We start from the raw sequence: 20,002 nt of genomic DNA, 5'->3' as shown, positions 1-20,002 counted from the left end.
GCTGTATACAAAACAAATGGCCGGATCGTTTTGAAGTGACCCCCGGTCATATTAAATATCCCTTTCATGGTTTGTCTCCTTTTTGACACATAAACTAAAATGATATGCCTTTGTTGTTCTCAGGCAACAAAAGTAAATTATTCATTAACAGCTGATTATGCATCTGTTTTTTCTTTTTTTTTTTTTTTTTTTAAAATAAATTTCCCAACTAAAAGAAGCAAACAGCAGAAGCCAGAAAGTGGGCTGCGGGTTCTAAACAGGAATACCATGAGCAGAAAGGCCCTGTTATTGGGCAGCGCGTGTACTTAGTCCACATCATTTCTACTCATATTAGAAAAAAATGCATAACCCGTGATGTTTTAAACCACAATTTGAAAAATCAAACTTTACAAGCAATTCAAGTTCTGAAGAGTGCAGCGGGCGGGAAACCGACGAAAGATGTGCTGAAAAATGACCGTGCAGCAGATATTGCTGCGATACGCAACACAGAGACAACACTAGAGGAGGACAATGAGTAATGCAAGGAAAGCCGTTTACACAAACTGCACAAACCGTAACATCATATGTTAAAAGGTTTTAATGCTAAAAAAGAAAAAAAACAAAATGTCTAAATGTGTTCAGGTGATGATACTGAAAAAAAATCAGTGACGTTCAATAAAAAAAAAAAAAAAAAAACAGCATTGATGACGAATCTGAACACTGCTTCTGGAGGACCCGGTGGATTTGCGTAAACGTAATACTTTGAGCCATGTGAGCAGAGTGACGAAGAACGGTACGACAAAACCAAAATGTTAAAAACACACGTACACGTCCTGTCTTTCTGTCAAAGTCACAGCTGATAAAGGTTTCGAGGAACTCGTTCTTTGCTTCATCTGGCTTCCAAGTACTTTACTGATACTAGTAGAGATATATATAATATATTTATATTTATATATACTGTATATGTGTGTATGTATACGGAATATGTACTGAAACATAGCAAAGATACACAGGGATACATGAGGCATCAAGGGATCGCAGTGAACATGCAAGGAGAGGCTGAGAGAAAAGGGCCACAACAACACACACCGAACGTCTGAGCCAGAAGAATAGAGCACTTCGGACTGACTAGATGATGATGGGGCTACAGTACACTCTATCTACTAGTGGGCTGAAATTCCATTGGAAAAATCCATCAGCACATCTGCGATGTTCATTATTTCATAGTTTATCAGTTGAAGGATTTGGAATCACATGGCATTGCCCACGCGGTGCCCATCGCCGGGCGCTCACTGGCTGGACGGACGGACGGAGGAGCGGCGTGTCGAACAAAGGTCCTGTTGTAGCACTCAGAATGCCAGCACTGTAAGTACGTTCATGTTGGGGGGCTGCTTTTTGCCTCTGTATTTTTGATTTAATGATAAAAAAAGAACCCCAAAATTGTTGGCAGGTTTGAATGTTTTCTTTATAGAGTTTTCTTTAAAAAAAAACTGTTTTAGGGTTACGGTGACTGAACGCTATGACTGGGAAGGCAAAAGAAAACCCAACTTTCGAACACCCCTCGGACCCCCACGTTCAAAGCGAAATTGGCTGCGGTCGCATTACCTAAGCAGGACTACACTTGAAGCAGAGTTGCCGTGTCCCAGAAAACCGCCTCAAATATTAGTCGTTTACAAATAAATCCCACACCGTGTGCTTCGGAGAGATTGATGAATGAAATGACGGACCTCAGGGAAAGGTAGTATTTTCAGCTAATCGGAAAATACGTTTTCGGTTACATTCTGAAATGCGTCATCTGCGAAACGTATTTTATTGCTCATAATAAAATAAAACTGATAAAAAACACCGTTTGCTTAAATTTTGAAGAAGGCCATCCAGAACAAGCACAGTAAGCGGTATTGCTCTCCTTGTCCCGGAACCGAGGGAAACGCCCTAACCGTTTCGCGAATGCACCGCAGGCAACGTTTGGAGAGGGCCGTCGCAGACACCTTTATGGCCAAATATTAACGTCATGGAAATTAAGTGATGGGTCCAGCCTCCACGCACACACAGCAACACCATTCATGCCAGAGGCTGTGTGCGTTTCACGACAACAGTCAGTTTTATTCAGGAAAAACAGTCATTGAGTTACTTGGAGACGCTGGCCTCAGCTCAGCTCCACGACGCCATGAACACGTCACAGCCATCACTCATGTCCTTCCGTGGTTATTTACACGGACTATTGCCTTTATCATTAATAACATGCCACCGAGCTAATCAGAGCGGATGGAGAGAAAGGGTGGAGTAAAAACATGGTAAGCAGTAGGAGTCCTGCAGTGACCCAGAGCTATGAAGCGCAACACAGAGAGGACGGCGCGGCGCTACGAACACACTCCGAGCGAAGCTGGGAACGTCCTGCGGAACACGGTTCGCGTCGACGTCCGAGCCTCGCTCGCCTCCCTTCTCGCGACCGTAAGGTCAAAAAGACGCGAATGCGCCCCACGCACTGGAAGACAAAGTCCCGACAGCTCTTCTGCGCACCGTGTCGGTGAGAGCCTCCATCGTCACATTAAAACAGTTATAGCACCAAAGGGCAGCGCTGCTATCGATTTGAAACACCTGTTATTCACTAGGGTTCGTGTTGTTGTGAAGTCAACAGCTGGACAGAAAATTGGGCTCCTTTCTTCTGCCTCTTGGCACTTTGAAACAGCAACCTGACAAGACTGAACAAATGAAGTGTGTAAAACTTAGGAGGGCTCTGGAGCATCGATACAGCATCACCCGAAAGCTCATATGGAATGTAGAAAAAAAAAAAAAATCTATATGATGAAGGGGGGCGCGGTGGCGCAGTGGCGCAGTGGGTTGGACTGGGTCGTGCTCTCCGGTGGGTCTGGGGTTCGAGTCCCGCTTGGGGTGCCCTGCGACGGACTGGCGTCCCGTCCTGGGTGTGTCCCCTCCCCCTTCACCCTAATGCTCTGTGCTGCTGGGTTAGGCGCCAGCTTGCCGCGACCCCGCTTGGGACAAGCAGCTTCAGCTAGTGTGTGTCTGTCTGAAATCAGAGACCATCCGTGGACTAATGTGTTGAACAGGCACTGGGGCTTCCCTCAGAGAGGAGTAAATAATACTCCACTCCCCCAGCAGAGACTACAGTAAACTGTTGCCACCACTTGCCATGAAAATCCTGGACTGTGGAAAGTCCAGAATCACTAAGAAAATTCAAGGACACCCAGCTATACTTGAATCTATATTTCCAGCTACTTTGGGCAATGTGCTAAAGGGAAAAGAACAGGAAACTCCAAAACGTACCGTTTAACGACATAGTTTTAAAATAAAAATCAACTTTAATACCACAAGGCAGTAAAATATGAAACGATCTAGAGCAATCTGACTTTTTTTAAAGATGATTTCACCACATTTACTCTGGTATAGTTTTTTTTTTTTTTTTCTTAAATCACCTGTTTTTAAGCGGTTTCTGTATTTTGTAGTCCAAAAAAAAAAAACCTTCAAAAATTATGCTACTGATTGAATATCTACCATGTCATAAGACTAATAGGTAAAACTGATTATAATATACAAACAGGTTTTTCAGTGCTATACTGACAGATATCTGCTGGATTTAAAAATGCATTAAAATCCATATAAAATGGAACTTCTCACCCCAGATAGATCTTCAAGAAGGCCTTTCTCCTGGCAGTTTATAGGCTACGCGCCTTTTCTTCGATAGAAACCAAACTGATATCACCGTTTCTCTGAGGAATAAATACACGACCTCAGAATTCCCGGAGCGCTCCTGCGCCGAGGGCTGCTCCACACGGCTCTTCCTTTAACCGCACAGCGACAGACACTTTGTACTTCCCACTTATTCTGTTTTCTCATTGAACTGAAACACGTTTCCTTTATTTACATCGATGTTACCTGTGCAATGGAGTAAATGCGCAAACACCTGAGTCCAGCACACGTGTGCTAGTCACACTGCTTCACATTATTTATTAACAAGCATTTCAGCGCTGTTTTATTGCAGGCTGCATCGTGATATCGGTGGTTTTGCCAAAAGATGAATTTAGGTGAAGAGCTCCGAGATTCACGGTGACCGACCGAGAGGACCGGCCGTGCCACGGCGTCAGCAGTATTCAGCTGAAAAGCAATAAAACGCCGGTCAGTCCCCTCTGGGTACACCAACCCTTTTGTGCAGTTATCAAATAATATCACATTGAAATAATAACCTAATTTCATAATGCTGCTTCTCCTCTGGGGGAAGAGTTTCTAGGCTGTAGATGAGAAGTGTGGGGGGGGGGGGGGCGCAGGCCGCGGCCTCGTTCCGCGGCCAAAGTGCTCCAGAACCGGGAGCCGCGTTCACGGTTACCACAGGCCTGCTCTAAATGACGACGAAAGGAATATTTATTTGAATCATTGCTGACATGGATGCTTTTGAAAGGTCCCTTCCTGTGTGCCGAACCCAAGGATTCCAGTGGCGTAAACACCCAAAGGGGACACATCGCTGCTTCATCCTGCACGGTCTTTTGGACCTAATCCCACAAGTGACAGAGGAGGGAACTGGACCTGAAGGCTTAAACCTGAGTACGGAGAAAAGACATTATGAGGATGAGTATGGAAACTCAACCGAAGGATGTGCCGCTATTGAAACGTTCACAGCTGTAACGGATCCTCAATACTGGTTGCACGTCATCAGACGCCTCTTCGAATTCAAAGTTCAGTTTTTAGACAACTCTTAATTTTCTCGCCAGAAACTGTGCTCATCTGTGATCATGCCTCGCGGTAGTTCAGCCCGTGGGTTGCGGCCACGGCTCGCTTCCACGCTCACGGTGACCGCGTGTGCAGCTGTGGGCAGCCAGGTGCGACTAAACCTCTCGGAACGAGCTGTCGTTCACAAGGCCTGCGCTCAGCGCTGGCAAAAGCAGCTTCGTAGCAGTAAAGAGAAAAATATAACATACAACATCACAGTCTGTGGACCAAGAACTGCAAGTCCTACAGATACCGCTTCGTAGGTACAACTAGACACCCTCTCACCTCCAGGTGTTGCAGTTACACGTGGTGGCCAAGTGGTGGTGCTAGAGTGCAAAAAAAAAAAAAAAAAACAAAACATTTTTGTCTTGGAGACAGTATCCCTTTCAGGTTCATTTCTCTGCTTCAGATGAAACATCTGTCACAACCCCACCCATTTCGAACTGTTTGGATTTTCTACCACTAGAACATGTCCTCTAAGCCCCTTGGTCAAATTTAAACATCAGGTACACGGGCACATTTTAATGAGATACTTGAAAGGTATACAAAGCGTGTTGATCAATTCAAACATATGGCTACTTCCATAGCTTCCAATCAGTTTTCGCGGGCGTGGCCTTTTTGAGAAAACAGGCAAAATTCATGTATGACAAAACTCCTCTATGTTTACAAGTATCCAAGCAGAATTTTGCCAGCTTTGGCTTATTCATGGCACTATAATGGCGGTAACATGGAAAACGTCGACGACTGCTCCCTTACTCCACTTTTTCCAGACAAAGATTTTCACTGTGTCACTATGGAACTCTTAAACGCGTCTTATACGTAAACCGACCATTTCAAAAATAAATAAAAAAAAACACGGCCATCCTTGGCCAATGAGATTTAGGCGTTCGTTAGAAGAGCTTCACTCTGGCTCGTCATCCTGAAGCGCTATATGTACACAGTGCAGGGCTTACGGTGCCTTTGAGCTTCAACCCCACAAGGTAAACTGGAAAATCTCACATTTTAAAGAACACAGTACTAGATTGTTTGAAACTCGTAAGTGAAATCCCTACAATGAAAAGGTCTCTCCCGATGATCAGTTTGAAGGAAAGCTGCTGGCCTACCGTTGTCCATTCTCACAGTACACTCGTAGCTCAAGCGCCCGGTCCTTCTCTACGACACTGGATCTCAGCAGCTTCTAGTTCTGATTCCTTCTCTGAAAGCTCTACACACACTGCTCCGACAGTCCAGTTTTGCACACACCTACCACAAAACAGGGAAACGTTTCAGTTTTAACTTTAAAATTCACACACAATAACTGATGTCGACAACAAGTTCTTAAAGTATTTTTACCTCTACTGTATTTGTATATATCGGTGGATTCGAAGTCTAACAATGGTCACAAGGTCCTTTCAGGGATGACCAAAAATCCCCTCTGTGAGGAAAAAAATCCCTCTAGCAAGGATTTGTTGGATATCTCACCCTCATTAAATAAGCTCACTGGCCATACAGAGAAACACGAGTGTTCGCAAGTAACCCCAATCAGTAAAAAGGGAGGCCAGCAAGACAACGGCATTACTGAGCTCACACCATTCTGAAGTTCAGGGCAGTTCTCAAGTACAAGGAGAGAACCTGCAACAGACAGCCTGTGCTCCGATGGCGCAGGGCCGAAAGCCTCACATTCACGTGGACCTCGCCAGGGATGGATGCCACCTGGCTTTCAAAAGGTCAGGCACAAGAACCCACCCCCACCCAAAAAAAACATGAAGACAAGACGACAACATTTAAAAAAGCATATTGCCGATTCTGCGGGACGTAGGCCTGCCCAGGTGCCCTCCTACAGCTCCTCTTGTGCTCGTCGTCAAGCGGCCGCGGCTGGAAGTCCACTGCGATTCCCTTCCCCTCGACCGGGAAGTTGTCACGGTGAGCCACTGCCCTTGCGATAAGACGCAGAATTGTGCAGTCCTCTTTCGCGCCTCATCCTCCCTCTACTCCCCCAGGCTCGTTCCAAGACTAGCAGCAGCAGGTGGTCCTCGAAGGCCGCAAATCGCTTCGTCCCACGCTTGCTGTACTTTTGTACCGGCAGGGCACCGGGCCCTTCGAAAGGAGGCTGAGCGAGATCCGTTTCACGTCTGATGTACCAGGATTCAACACAAAAAACAAACAGCGGAGAAATGATGCCAGGAAATGGCAGTTAAACCTGAGTTCTGTTTGGAAGTTTTGTTTATTTGAGTGATATTCTACTTCTATTCAGGCATTTATAGGTTTCGCTATTCTTTAAATATTTCCTCAACATTTTTTTAAATAATATATATGTGATAATTGTCACAGTTTGCTGTCGAACCCCAGTTTCTTTGCACCCCAGCCCTTCTGTATGTCGTCAACAGGCAAACTCCTCAAAGTTGCCTAGAGTCGGGTGACGAGGTAACATGTTCGGCGTGAATCCGAGACTGTCCGAGTGACTCCGGAGTGTGTCACAGGTACTCTGCAAAACAGAAACGGGAGGCAGGGAAGGGGAGAGGAGGGGTCAAAAGGTCAAAGTGTTAGGGGAGGGGCAATGAGGGAGCGACAGGTGGGCAACAGCAGAGGGTACAGCGAATAGGAACCAGGAGCAGGAGGAGGAGGAGGAGGAGGACGAGGACGGGGAGGAGGAGCATGACACGGGATGCCAACGGAGGAGCGGCACAGAGTTGAGTGGAAATGTCAGAGTGAAGGCGACGAATAAAGAACCAAAGAAACACAGCAAAGTCGATGGCGCACAGCAATAAGGAAGACGAGCACATTAAGGAATGGGTGCGGTTAACCAGCCGAAACAGACAGAAAACGTACGCAGACGTGGGACACGGGCAGATGTTTGTGCAGTGGCAGAAGGGGAGGCCAGAAGGAGGGTCGAGGGTTCCAATTTTACAAGGCGTCGGAAGAAAGGGGAACAGAGGAGGGCAAGATAGATGTGCATGGCATGGCAGTAGGAAGGGGAGAGAGAAAGAAACACTTTTTAGTCTTAGGTCTTGTACTCGATCGCTATTTGAGTGGATCACACGTTTACTGCATGTTTTTTCTCCAACACGAGCACGGCGGCATCACAGCAGGTGCAACCGCGGTTGTTTCAGCGAAAAGTGTTGGCGCAGAGGTCACGGAGTGTCGGCTGGAGATGACTGCCGCTGGCTTTGCGCCGCACAGCGCTATCTGCAGGTAGACGTCCATTTTACGATGCGAACGCATTGCATGCAGGCCTGTGATGACATCACAAAGGGGTGCATCTAGCGATGTCATTGGGCGCAGGTTCCATGGCAATGGCCACCTAAAATGGATTTCAGGGCTGCAGGGGCTGCTTCATAAAAGTGAAACTCTGCATCCACGGCAGCATTTTTCCCCAGATTGCATGCGTGTCTTCTACAGCATGCCGAGTTTAATACAGAAGCATATGTATGCGTTTTGAAACTGCTTTTTTAATCCAATTTCACCACCAAAAAACCTCGTTGCAGTAAAACTAGCTTTTTCACAGAGATGTAGCCATCAGTGCTAATTGCTGAAACCGCCCAATTACTGTGTGTTCCCCTTTATCCTCCATCCCAAGGGAGATGTGAAGGGGATGCTTTGAAGTGTCTGACTTTAGGAGAAAGAACAAACGGAAAAATATATATATTTCAATATAATAAGTATTTCTACTGTATTATGAAAGGTTCTGTCACACGAAGCCTTTGACGATATCGGTATCCTCATGACAGCATAAACATTTCACAAGTTTGCCGTGCAAATATGATCCCGCTACTGCATGATTAATGTGGTTTTTCAGGAACGAGTCATTCTAAGCGGGGGGTTAACCTTGGTCAGCACATTGTAAATAGTGTAAAAAAACTGCTTTTTTCACATGCATATCTCTGCGTGGACACAACATTTCAATTTCCGCATTTCGTATTACTTCAACAACCCTGTCCCCGTATTCAACCCGTAGCAAACCCCTCCCTCAAAACACATTTAGCTCTCTGTAGTCTTATCATTCTTTCCCAATTAAATGAAATTCGCTAACTGAAAAAAAGATGTTTTGTTACCTGCCTTTATGTAACGTGAGCTATTTTTCCTGAAGATTTCCCTAATCTACCGTTCCTTTTCGGTTCCATTATTTGCAGTAAGGCAAGAAAAAATTCTATCATCTGTCTCAAATTAGCTGCCGCAAATGTTGTGCGCACACACCACACACCAGAGGAACGCTGCCCTCCAAAACTGGCTTTAAGTGCCATAAACCACCAGCAGCCAAAAGCGGAGAACGCGGCACGGTCAGGGTGCGGTCGCCTCTTCACCCAATACCCTCTTCTGAGCCTTGTGAGCTGTGATGAAGGGAACAACGAGGTTTCCAGACAGGGGAGGGTGGCAACATTCACCTTATTTTACATTATTTCAATTTCGCACCTCCAGAACGTGTGCTTATCCCAAAGCAAAGCAACGGAGAACATGATCACTTCATATTTACGACATTGCTAAATTTCTGAGGAGTCATTCTCACTTTGACAGGACGTACAAGACAACTATGCTAACAGCAGCAGCTCAGAAGCACTGTAATAAAGTATGGCTGACGCCCTTAACATTTCTCTCCCTTACTGCTTACGCGAAATGCTGAAGCGAGCATTTCAAGCGCAGCCGTCAGCACGATCACAAAACAATGGACTATGACTCATATCCGCTTAGAGAAAGGTTATGCTTACAGTCTGTGAACTAATAAACTAATATTTACACGCTTAAGCTGTAAACATGTTTTTTGATCTCTAAAGGAGAAATCCCTCTGCACTACGGAGAGTAAATTGTGGTAATAATAACCAAGGGGCTCTCAGTGTCATTTGGATCACCTACAAAAGAGATGTTTACAAAGGTAAACATAAATAAATAAATAAATAAATAAAAGTCTCGACCCCAATGTCCAACAAAAGGGAAAGAACTGTACTTGCACTTACTATAATTGAACTATTCTCTGCTATTTCACTCTGTGGTCCAGTGGTGAGTGCAATGGTTAGGGCCGCTGGCCTGCGCTCAAAGGACTCGGGTTTGAGCAAGTTATTTACCTCACACTGATACATAGATTTACCCATTTATACAGGAGGGTCATTTTTACTGTAAGTAGGTTAGTGTACAAACCTAACACTGTAAGCCAAGTTAGAGAAATGCATCAGGTAAATGACTAAATGATAAAGCCCGTAGACTAAATGTATAGATGAAAACTGAATCTCAGCTGAATTCATTCATATGTTATCAACGCTAAATAATCGGAACATTTTTCTGTACGGTTGCTAAAGCTCTGCGGTTATCACACCCTCAGATTTGCATTTTATATAAAAATATGCTGATGTGTGTTTGAATGCTTCCTTTATTCTCATCCACGCCACACTGTGCTATCATTCCGACAGTTTCATAATTTTATGGAAATTAATAGTCTATCTAGCAAAGAAGGCTTCCACACTATGATACTGTGACAGGCCTCATTGTACTTTTTTCCCCACTAAGAAGCTGAGAATTGAGTACAGTGTCCCGTTATGGTTCTTTATATGTAACAAACGTAGACATATACGTGGGGTCCTACCTGAATACTCATCATTATTAACAACAAGCAGCCTAGCTGCATGGATGAAAAGCCCAAATACTTAATTCAACACTGATTTAAATGGCCTTGCTTTTTCAAGAATATGTTTAGGTTATTTGTTTCACGTACCACATTGTCTCACATACCACAATGAAGGCATCCGGTATCAATACACACTTCCTCCAGGTCACTGAAATGAGCAACGTTTACTTCACGGCTTTGCTGGAAAGATGAAAACTGCTCATGTCTTCTGCACTCGGGAATGCAGGTCACTTGCTTTTCATGCGTCTCTTTACGCTCCTTCCAAATGAAGCTCTGTGCGTTTTACTGTGCAACCTAAAAGATGTTTTCCCACTTTCTGGAACTTTTCAAAGCTTGTCGCGAGTCATCACAAGCCATTACAAAGCCTTCCTGTGTCACAGCTCTCCTTGTCATCTATATTTTTGTTGTCCTTCGTGTATTTTTCTTACATTTCTGTTGTCATTTCTGGTGACAGGATGAAAGGACGTTTCTCCTTCCCAAAAACTTTGAGCTTTCCTGCTTTTCCACAATACCCAGACACCTAACTCTGGAGACTGTTTGCTGGAAAACTAAGAAGTCATGAAGAACGGGTAGAAGTACACATTCGGATAGTTGGTTTCCTTTAAATACAAAGATGAGCAAGATGAACGATTGTGTGCAGCTACTTTACATTTTATGGGCTGGATGTGAATGGAAAAGCAGGTGGCTTTTCATTTATATATGGCAGTAACAGTAGTGAAATAAGAGCAGGTAACAGATGCAGTGTGTAAAGGCCAACATTCTATAACTGCACAGAGAACAAAAACAATGCAAGCCCTACACGGTGTTGAGGTAGGGAAAAAAAAAAAAAAAAACCTCCCAAAATCCGTTCCAAACTGTGCCTCCAGAGCTGACACTGAAGATAAACCTGAATGCACTTCAAGTGATGATGATCTCAAAAGTCATCAACCCTCAGAGTCAACTAGTGCATTAAAATCATTTCCCAAAAGGACTCACTCACATTTTCGGTCACTGTTTTAAAGCAGAGTTACCCACATCACTCAAAATCAGTGAGAACTTAGTCAGAGAGGTTCATTTATGTTTGCTGAGCAACCTCTTAAATGGTTATTAGTGCCCCCTTTTTTTTTTTTTTTTTTTTTTAATATTGCTATAATTTATATAAAAAAAAAAGTGTTTTATTTCTTGCTGAAAGTATCCACCCCAAAAAGCTTCATGTGAACGTGTTAGTTATTTAAAGGGGCACGGAGGTATGGAATGGGTCCCAGTGTGTCTGAACAGAGAGAGAGAGGGGGGAGGGAGGGTCTGTTATTAATGGGGATCACTACCTGGGGGCAAGATTAGGCGTGACACCAGGGCTGCTTGGGTTCTCTGGAAATTCCTGGAATAGACATGATGAAAAGAAAGATGAAGGAGGTGACTGAAATAAAAAAAAAAAGAACAAAATAATACAATGCAGAGATTAAGTAAATAACAAGTGCTTTGAAACAAATCATTGTGGTCACTGGGTACAATGGACTAGTACTGCGCTCCAGGACATGATCAATTATTAATGTGAACGGCACTGCTAATCCTTCACTGGAAAACAAGCTTGGCATTCCCATGAGTATATGGCACAAAATATTTATAGGAATATTGTGCCGTATTGATTTCTACACAGATTCCATATAAGAACAAACATGTGCTCACTGTAATGTGCTGTAGTTCCTGACATGCCCATAGATGTTATGATAACTTTATTTTTTTAATGTAAATTCAAATGCAAATTTGCATGTTTTGTTCTCAAGGTCTTTCTTCAAACTACCTCTGCTGAGCCACTGGTAACATATTCTTACACTTGTGTACAAATAACAGTAAATTATATCACACAGTCATTCATAATGACATTGACTTTCAAGAGAATTCTCCGAGTTCCATCACTAGGCTTTGTACCTTTTCAACTTTCAGTGCTTTTTAAAAACTGTTTTGCTCTAGGGCTTATTATTATACGACGAAGAGTTGCGAGATTTCTGAAAAAAGCCCGTGTGTCACAACAACAATTTATAAGTCAGGTGAAGCAATACCCAGTATGGGAGAAGAAGCTGCTTGCCTCATCTGGTTTAACGTCACAAAGAAGCATATTTTCAGTTTAAATTTCTGTTCTCATAAAGTATCCCTCATGCGATTCGATGTTTTGTTGTGCAAATTTTATCGTACAAATTACATTTGCTCTTAAGTCAGCATACTTACAAAAGACGCCTATGCTATATGAGTAAACCCTGTAAGGTTATGTCTCATACGTAGGCTAAAATACATGGGTTTATATTTATTATGTGGTTTACACATTTATTAGGTGCTAAAGAAACGTCTTCATAATTTACCCACATATATAAACAAAACTTTTGAGCACTAGTAATACATACATGTTTGTCGTTGAAATTTGAAGTCTTAGAAAATCGCTGGCAGAGAAAGGACTTTCAACGTGTCCTGGAGTGCAGTAATAGATGTTGTTATGTGGCTTCTCAAGATTTAATGAGTTTTGAGTTCACACCAAAACAAAAAAGCACATAATTTGACCGTAAAACGTTCTGCAGGTGAATGGTTATAATGCAAAGCGAGGTGTGGAGAATCACCGAATAAAACCGACTTTTAGTCCTTGCGTGAACCTGATCACTGTAACAGGTGACTGAGTTATGAGCCTTAGAAAGGAAATGTCACACCTCTGGTAACGTTGGGATTTCATCAGCTTTAATGTTGGATGAATACGAAACGTAGATATATAGTTGTTTCTATGCAGGTTGCTGTTTACCACACATGGGAAAGCTGAACATATCCCTTTGCAAACCTAAATGTACTTCACCACATCTATCAGGAAAACATCAATAGAACACGTCAGAATTTCCTAAAGTTCCCTAAAGCATCAGGACATAACAGAATATCTACACTGTTAAAAGATAAAAATGATCCATGAATCCTGACAATAACTTATAGAGGTATTCAACCACAATAGGGGGGAAAAAAATCTTAATTAATCAATGCTTCTCTGCCCACTGGAATCTGATCAGCGTACCTTCAGAGTGGCACTGGACATAAACCACATGACAGGGCAAAATTAAACAGTGGCTGAGGCAAAGCGCACTATACTAAAAACACAAACAACAAAGCTTGGGTACAGAGGGAGAAACAAAATTCTCAAAAAACTTTACAACTTGTACAAATAAATGCAAAATACTGAGGTTCACAAGGGACAACATGTAAAGAATTAAGTGTTTGTCTTGAAGAGCAGAGCTCTCGCGTTACATGTGTTACAACAGCGTGTGCGATGGGGAGAATTTCATACAGGAGAGAAAAGGGAACAGAAAGAGATGAAAATACGAAACTGAAGCAGAAAGCGACCAGGTCCATTTGGTTCTTTGGTCCAAACATGATGACTTCATAATTATTGTACATCTACCAACTCATCTTGTCTTGTTTGGTGCCAAAGAATATATTAACATATATATTTAATATAGTAAAGCAGAAGAGCACAAAATGGAACACATTTTTTTTTTTTAAATTGCTGAAGTCATGATTCCATTACTGGAGCTTCCTGACATAATTAGACTGTTATATTTCATGTTGTTCTAAAATCCCTTGGTGAACTTTACAAATGAATGGCATATATGTGTATATATATGTATTTATATATATATACACACACACACACACACACACACACACACACACACACACACACACACACATGTGCGCGCACACTATTTTCTAAAATCTACAATTACTAATTAAGAATTCCATGCCATTCATTTAGAGTCACACTTAACAGAATTACAATTAAGTACAATATACAGTTATAGGGCTGTTTGTTATTAACTGAAGTCACACAGTGAAAGGTTAATATGTTTCAAATGGATACTTAGAGCACAAAGCACAGCAATTTGCTTGTATTATTGTACAGTGCTTATATGGCACTTATTCCACTTTCGGCCTAGTGGGGGTGGGCTGGGGTGGGGGGTTCTCTTAGCAACAATCTGCCAAGTCAGCATCTCAGCCAAACTCCAGAACTGAAGCAACCGTCCATGCAAGAGTTTCCAGGCAGTAGCGGAAGCAAGTGCCTTTTTCAGGACCTCTTCTGCTCAGCAGATCTCGAACAAGGATTGTGTGCTGGGGAGCATTATTGCTCAAAATTCTGCAGCATTTTTAAACTCTTGAAATAGTCAAAGGGCTGCCTCATGCTGGAAGAGTCCAGTTTGTGAAGCTGTCGGCCCGACTTCACAGAGTGGCCAGGAATTGAGGACAGCTCAATGAAAAAGAGAAACTGAGCCAAGGGCTGAGCTGCTTATAGCAACTGAGGCACCGGCACAATCACGAATGACCTCGGTCCTGAAAAAAGACACCAGTTTCTGCACGCGCCACATCCACATTAACAACCAAGCGTAGAAAAGAAAGGGGTTTGGCCATTTTGGGGAGGGGCGTTAGTTACCAGATTGTCGCTCTGACACCGCCGAGGTCGTTTCTTGCGTATGAAGAATCCCAGGACTTTATCTTTAAATACCTACACAAAATAAGGGTAAAATGAAGAGTATGTAAATGCACTAAGGACAGTTGTCAACAGAAAAACGAATATCCTAATGTACTAAGTTCTTCTAAAAATAGTCAGAAAATATTGCTGTTGAAAGGCTCAGCATTTGTTGCTAGGAAAATGGAACACATTTAAGCCTCTGCAGCCAATTTCCACTGAGCAGGTGGACCTCAGTGAACCCAAACAGATTGTGTTTATCCGCAGCATGTTTCCGAAGATTAATCGTCTGGGCTGGCGAGACAGAATCCAGGTCTGTTCTGATTTCCAGGCAAAACAACAACACAAGTGCACATGAGCTAGGTCCTCATCATGTGTAGCGGTGTGCTCCAGGAGCATGACGCTCCGCGAGACCCAGCACATACATCCAATGGCAGAAGTCGAAAAGCCCTTAAAAATGGCCGGTTCATCCACCCGTGTTACAGTCTAGATGAACCGATGGAAGAGACGAGAGACCGTTTACCTCATACAAGTAGTCAAATATTTCCAGTATTGTCAAGACACTGGCTCCAATGAAGAGCCCCATCTGTCCGCCAATGTCACCTGCATAACAAATGAATCAACAGTTCAGCATCGTCGCTGGTCCTTATGTAAGGGTGCTGCTGAGCACATAATTCCCTTCCACTTGATCACACATTTTAATGCATTTGCCTTAAAAATGTCAGGCAGCATTGGGCTCGAATTAAACACTTTCACACATGATGGCATTTTTATCACCTCACCAAGCAGTCCTGCCACTTCGTATGCCTTCTTCTGCTCTATCTTCTCATAGTTCAGGGCCTCAAAGAAAATGTCCAGCACCAGTATGTTATCTCTACAAACGAAGAATAAATAAATGCATCAACATATTTGTAAAGAGAGTGCATATAACATTTTTGTAGGTACACTATACCATTTAGAGCAAAACAACAGGAGGCGCCACTCACGCTATGTACTGCTCTGTCTTGTTGAACTTCTTGGCCAGATACTTGGCAGATGCTTTGCTGGGAATCTTTACCATGGAGAGCTCCTTGCCGTATCGTGTCATATTGCAGGGAGTCTCGCACACGCAGTAGTTGTTGTCCTTCTCCACTAGGAAGTCTGAGTAAGGATATTTGAGGCAAGAACAAATGTAAGCGAGTGGAACCATGGGTCGGTATCTGCCAACAGTCAAGCTTAGATGCTCCACACAGATGACCAACGCTGGATTGTGAACAGTGGGAACGCCAAACAAAGGAAATGGGGTAAACAGTGTGAGGGTCAATGAATGTCAAAATACAAACTGCCAACTTCCAAGTACTATGCACCCAAATGTTAACAAAAACACCCGTAACGGAGCGGAGCAGAATTAATCTTATGTACAGGTGTCTGCAGTGTCACGGAGAGCACGATCAGCTACAGACGGCGGTACTGGCATATCAGCTGGAAGCTTGTGTGACAAATGACAGCATCAAGGGAAAATTAGAATGACCAAATTCTCTCAGCACGTCGTTCGTGAGAAACTCATTTGTTCCAGAACAGAGCAATGAAACCCCATCAATTACACACATCTTCGAGACACACAAATGTCAGCTGCCGGCTGGCAGGGCTCACAGTCCTTAAAGTGAGAAGAATGACAGATTCGTTATGAAAATATTAGAATAGACTGCAATGCACATTTCAAAGTCTGGCAAGGGACAGCACAGACGTGATTCAATTGGACTGGAGTTCATCTATAGTCATTGATTAATTGCAGTAAATACAGTAACTGTTTTTGCGCAGTCAATTATCCCCCCGAGCTTACTGACACCCTCTGCCCCTGACAGTGTTCTCAGCACGAAAGCAAATTTCCTGAGAAACCACGGGTGAGATCAGCATCAAGACAGAGTGCAGGAAGGTACGTTACTCTGACTGACGGCACGAGTGTCCAGTCAGATGGCTGTGTCTGGGCAGACACCCATCAGCTGCAGTGCCAGTGAGGAAGGAACAGTCGTGGTCTTACCCAGAGCCGGGTCGGCACAGTCCTTGTACTGCTCAGGCGTGCACACAGAGGACGTCCCTGCATGGAGAAAAAAGCTGTCACTCAGGGCATCCTTACCCTCCTCCCATATACTCAAAGTGTATTATCACCAACACACTCCCAAGCCCTCCCCTCAGTTTCTAAAAAATTCCAGCCGCTTTTAGACATATTCATGTCATATTCATCCGGTCTGCCGTTTTCCTTCATAGTGCTTACATATTTCTCATGCAGTACCTGGCATGTGGACCATCCTGCAGTTGCAGTTCTCCACCAGGTAGCGTGTCTCGCAGTCGATGCGGCAAGCCGTGATGCTGTATGTCGAGAAGAACTCCGAGTCGATGGGGGTGGACTTGCAGTCCCCCCAGGGAGGAGGGAGATACTGAAGCTGAGACAGAGCACAGGGATCCAGTCAGCACCGAAACATGACAGATTCATAACATGGTTCTGGCAGGAGACATGCTTTGCTCTGTGGTTTCTATGCTCTGAGCTGAACTACCCCAGTCGACATCCCCAGATACTCATATTATTATATCTATCTTCTACACTGCAGCCTACACTAACTCTAAATCTATATTTAGAGAGACGGGTTATTTTACAGAAGAGCAATGATTCTCTTCAAAAATATGTAAAAAGGCTTTTCACTCAAAGTAACTTTTTCTCACTCAGATTTTAATAAGCTTTATCCTTAAACTGGACCAGTACGTGGTAGGTTAAAAGTAACTTAAAAGAAAGTCGTCTGAATCATACCAGTCCAAAAAAATTACAGTTTTGAGATTTTTATGGGCAAAAACAAAAGAGTGTGGTTATTTGTGCACAGAGAGAGCTCACAGAAAGCCACAAGCAGTTACCATGCACAAGGTCACGGACACCAGACAGCTGCTGAGGAGGAAGCAGACAATCATGGGAAATGGAGACACCCTGAAGAGGCACACACAACCAGAGCAACGATATCACCCCCATAAACTGCTTTGTACATGAGCCAGTATATGAAAATAAAATGGAAAATATAAAGACAAATAAAGCTATGGAACTGTGATTTCAAAGTAATGTCCAGAGTAGTAGTAAGTAATACATAATAAAACGTAATGTTGTCTTTGTTGCCAAACTTCAAGATCCATAACGTGAAACAGCACTAACTCATCAAATCTTGCGTTTCGCAAATATAGCTGGTCGAGTGTATTTCAGGTGGGTTCAGGGTGATGGTGATACTGCATGTACTTCCATCATTGTTGTACTGTACATAAGTTATTCCATTGATGTTACACGGTATGAGGACTCTCAACTTTAGTGTAAACTGAGACCGAAAAATCAGAAACTTGAAAACAGAAGGAATGACAATGGCTTTCATACAGCCAGTGTAATAAGAGAAAAACTATGTTTGGATACTCTCTATTTTGCATACAGTAATGAGAGATGTATTTATATGCGCTTTATTGGTGTAGCATAGACTCAATATTCAACATGCTGGAAACCCATGTAATTGATCTAAGATGAGGACATAAGATCAGAGTACACCAATATCTCAGTTCTTCAGTACAAAATAACTTAGCCTGGGAACAATTTTCACCATGTCACTTTCGTGCTAACATTCTAACTTGGAAGTATCCGTGGAGACATTTAAAGGTAGTTGTGCTGGCAACAATATCTGAGACTAACTATGTTGCTTTGGAGGCAAGTGCTGCCAAATACATAAATGCAGATAAAATGTGACTAGCTGCTCTTGATAATCAGAGAAGTCCGAGTCAAAAAACATGAACTATCCACCAAAGGAACCTTCTTAAAATCAAAGAAAATCTGTATATACATAGCTCTCGAAGAAAAGGCATCCCATCAATAGCCATCCAGAAAAAAAGAGTATGTGACATCCAGACCTGATTTTTCAAAAATGGACGTAACATCAAACCGTTGTCCCTAGTCTTGACCGTACCGAACCCAGGATCACTGGAGTGTTTCCACTCAACTGTGAGACCTTTCAGTCATTTTGGATAAACTCAATAGGTAAGCAACTTGTGGCCTAGAGGTGTTCTCATCACGTAAACTATTTATCACTGTCGTTGAGTTGCTGCCGTGCTCTAGAGCAGCTGTTTATGGGGCTCTGTTCTTGATATATCTTTTCAAACTAAGTTCTCTCAAGTCTTTTTGATGCAAAAGACTGTGGAGCCAGAGAATCTGAATGATTCCCATCCACAATGGTCTGAAACAGCCAATTAAAGCCTTTGTCAAAACACGCTCGGCAGCCAGGGAATGAATTATCTGCAAAGACTGTCTGATGATCAAAGAGCCTTAAGTGATGAATTATTTATTTTAAGGTACCGACTAACACAACTCCGAAGCAGAGTTAAACAGCAGGAGCCTTATCCCCAGTATACAGAATAAGTTGGAAAAACATAAAATCTTACCCATTCAAGGGAATGGGAGTCCACCCAATACGAGTACACACCCATATAATGAAATAACACCAATTGGAGGCTACAAATACAAGCAACTGATTAGTCAAGGTCTATATCCCTGGGAACCAGAGTACTGTGTTCAAACATGAGGGAGATTCATCGTATTTAAAACAAAAGTCACTCTGTGATGTTTTAAGAGAAAGAGCCAGGCAAGTGTAAGGCAGCGGGACTCTTCCAGCTGTGCCTCCATGTACCATTTGATGGTTCTTTATTTCTGTCCTGAAACTTTTGCTCCGTATTTCCCCACTTTTTCTCTGGTTCCAAAAAAAATAAAAAAGCAAGAAGCTGTATGACCTTCGGGTCGCCGAGTCACAGATGTGCAACTTTTTTGGATGAGCAATATGCTTTAGTTTGCTGGAGCACAGAGTGGGGATTTGTTTGTTTGTGTGTGTGTGTGTGTGTAGACCTTCCTCCATAATGGACCACACAGAGAAGAATACTGAACAGTTAAGCAAAAAAAATACAAAGTCAATGAATCTTGCTCTTGAAAAAATGCTACTCCATTCATTTTGTAAATACATTTGTGATTTTTGTTAACCTTAAATAGAACTGTGTAAGTTTTACTGTTAATATACTGATGTTCTAATAATGCATATAGGATGTGGCGCAAATGTTTCAAATCAACATCAAGTGGCTTCCCTGAGTGTCCATTTGTTAGATGGATGTTCCATAATTCATATTATTTATTCATTCGAGACTTTTCTCCAAGATGACTGACAAAGTAAAGATTATACACTAAGCTCTTTATA

The 20,002-nt window shown here is 42.9% G+C and overlaps 1 protein-coding gene across 3 annotated transcripts in view; it reads right to left on the bottom strand.

Moving 5' to 3' along the window:
- Positions 1-6,601: 6,601 nt before the first annotated feature.
- Positions 6,602-20,002, bottom strand: part of asic1c (acid-sensing (proton-gated) ion channel 1c) — a 31,884-nt gene continuing 18,483 nt past the window's right edge. For 2 of the 3 annotated variants that reach the window (XM_018757897.2, XM_029253653.1), the window contains exons 4-11: positions 17,038-17,188; positions 16,786-16,842; positions 15,752-15,905; positions 15,548-15,639; positions 15,289-15,368; positions 14,730-14,801; positions 11,599-11,651; positions 6,602-7,165 (exon numbers count right to left, since the gene is read on the bottom strand). In XM_018757897.2, coding sequence (XP_018613413.1) covers positions 7,087-7,165; positions 11,599-11,651; positions 14,730-14,801; positions 15,289-15,368; positions 15,548-15,639; positions 15,752-15,905; positions 16,786-16,842; positions 17,038-17,188 — 738 coding nt within the window. In that variant the 3' untranslated portion in view covers positions 6,602-7,086. The remainder of the gene's footprint in view (positions 7,166-11,598; positions 11,652-14,729; positions 14,802-15,288; positions 15,369-15,547; positions 15,640-15,751; positions 15,906-16,785; positions 16,843-17,037; positions 17,189-20,002) is intronic. The other variant, XM_018757898.2, reaches the window with a different exon arrangement.

Source organism: Scleropages formosus, chromosome 7 (assembly GCF_900964775.1).
Source record: "Scleropages formosus chromosome 7, fSclFor1.1, whole genome shotgun sequence".
In the NCBI taxonomy this organism is placed as follows: Eukaryota; Metazoa; Chordata; class Actinopteri; order Osteoglossiformes; family Osteoglossidae; genus Scleropages; species Scleropages formosus.
Note: the sequence above shows the minus strand (reverse complement) of the source record. Positions and strands in the feature narration are given on the sequence as shown.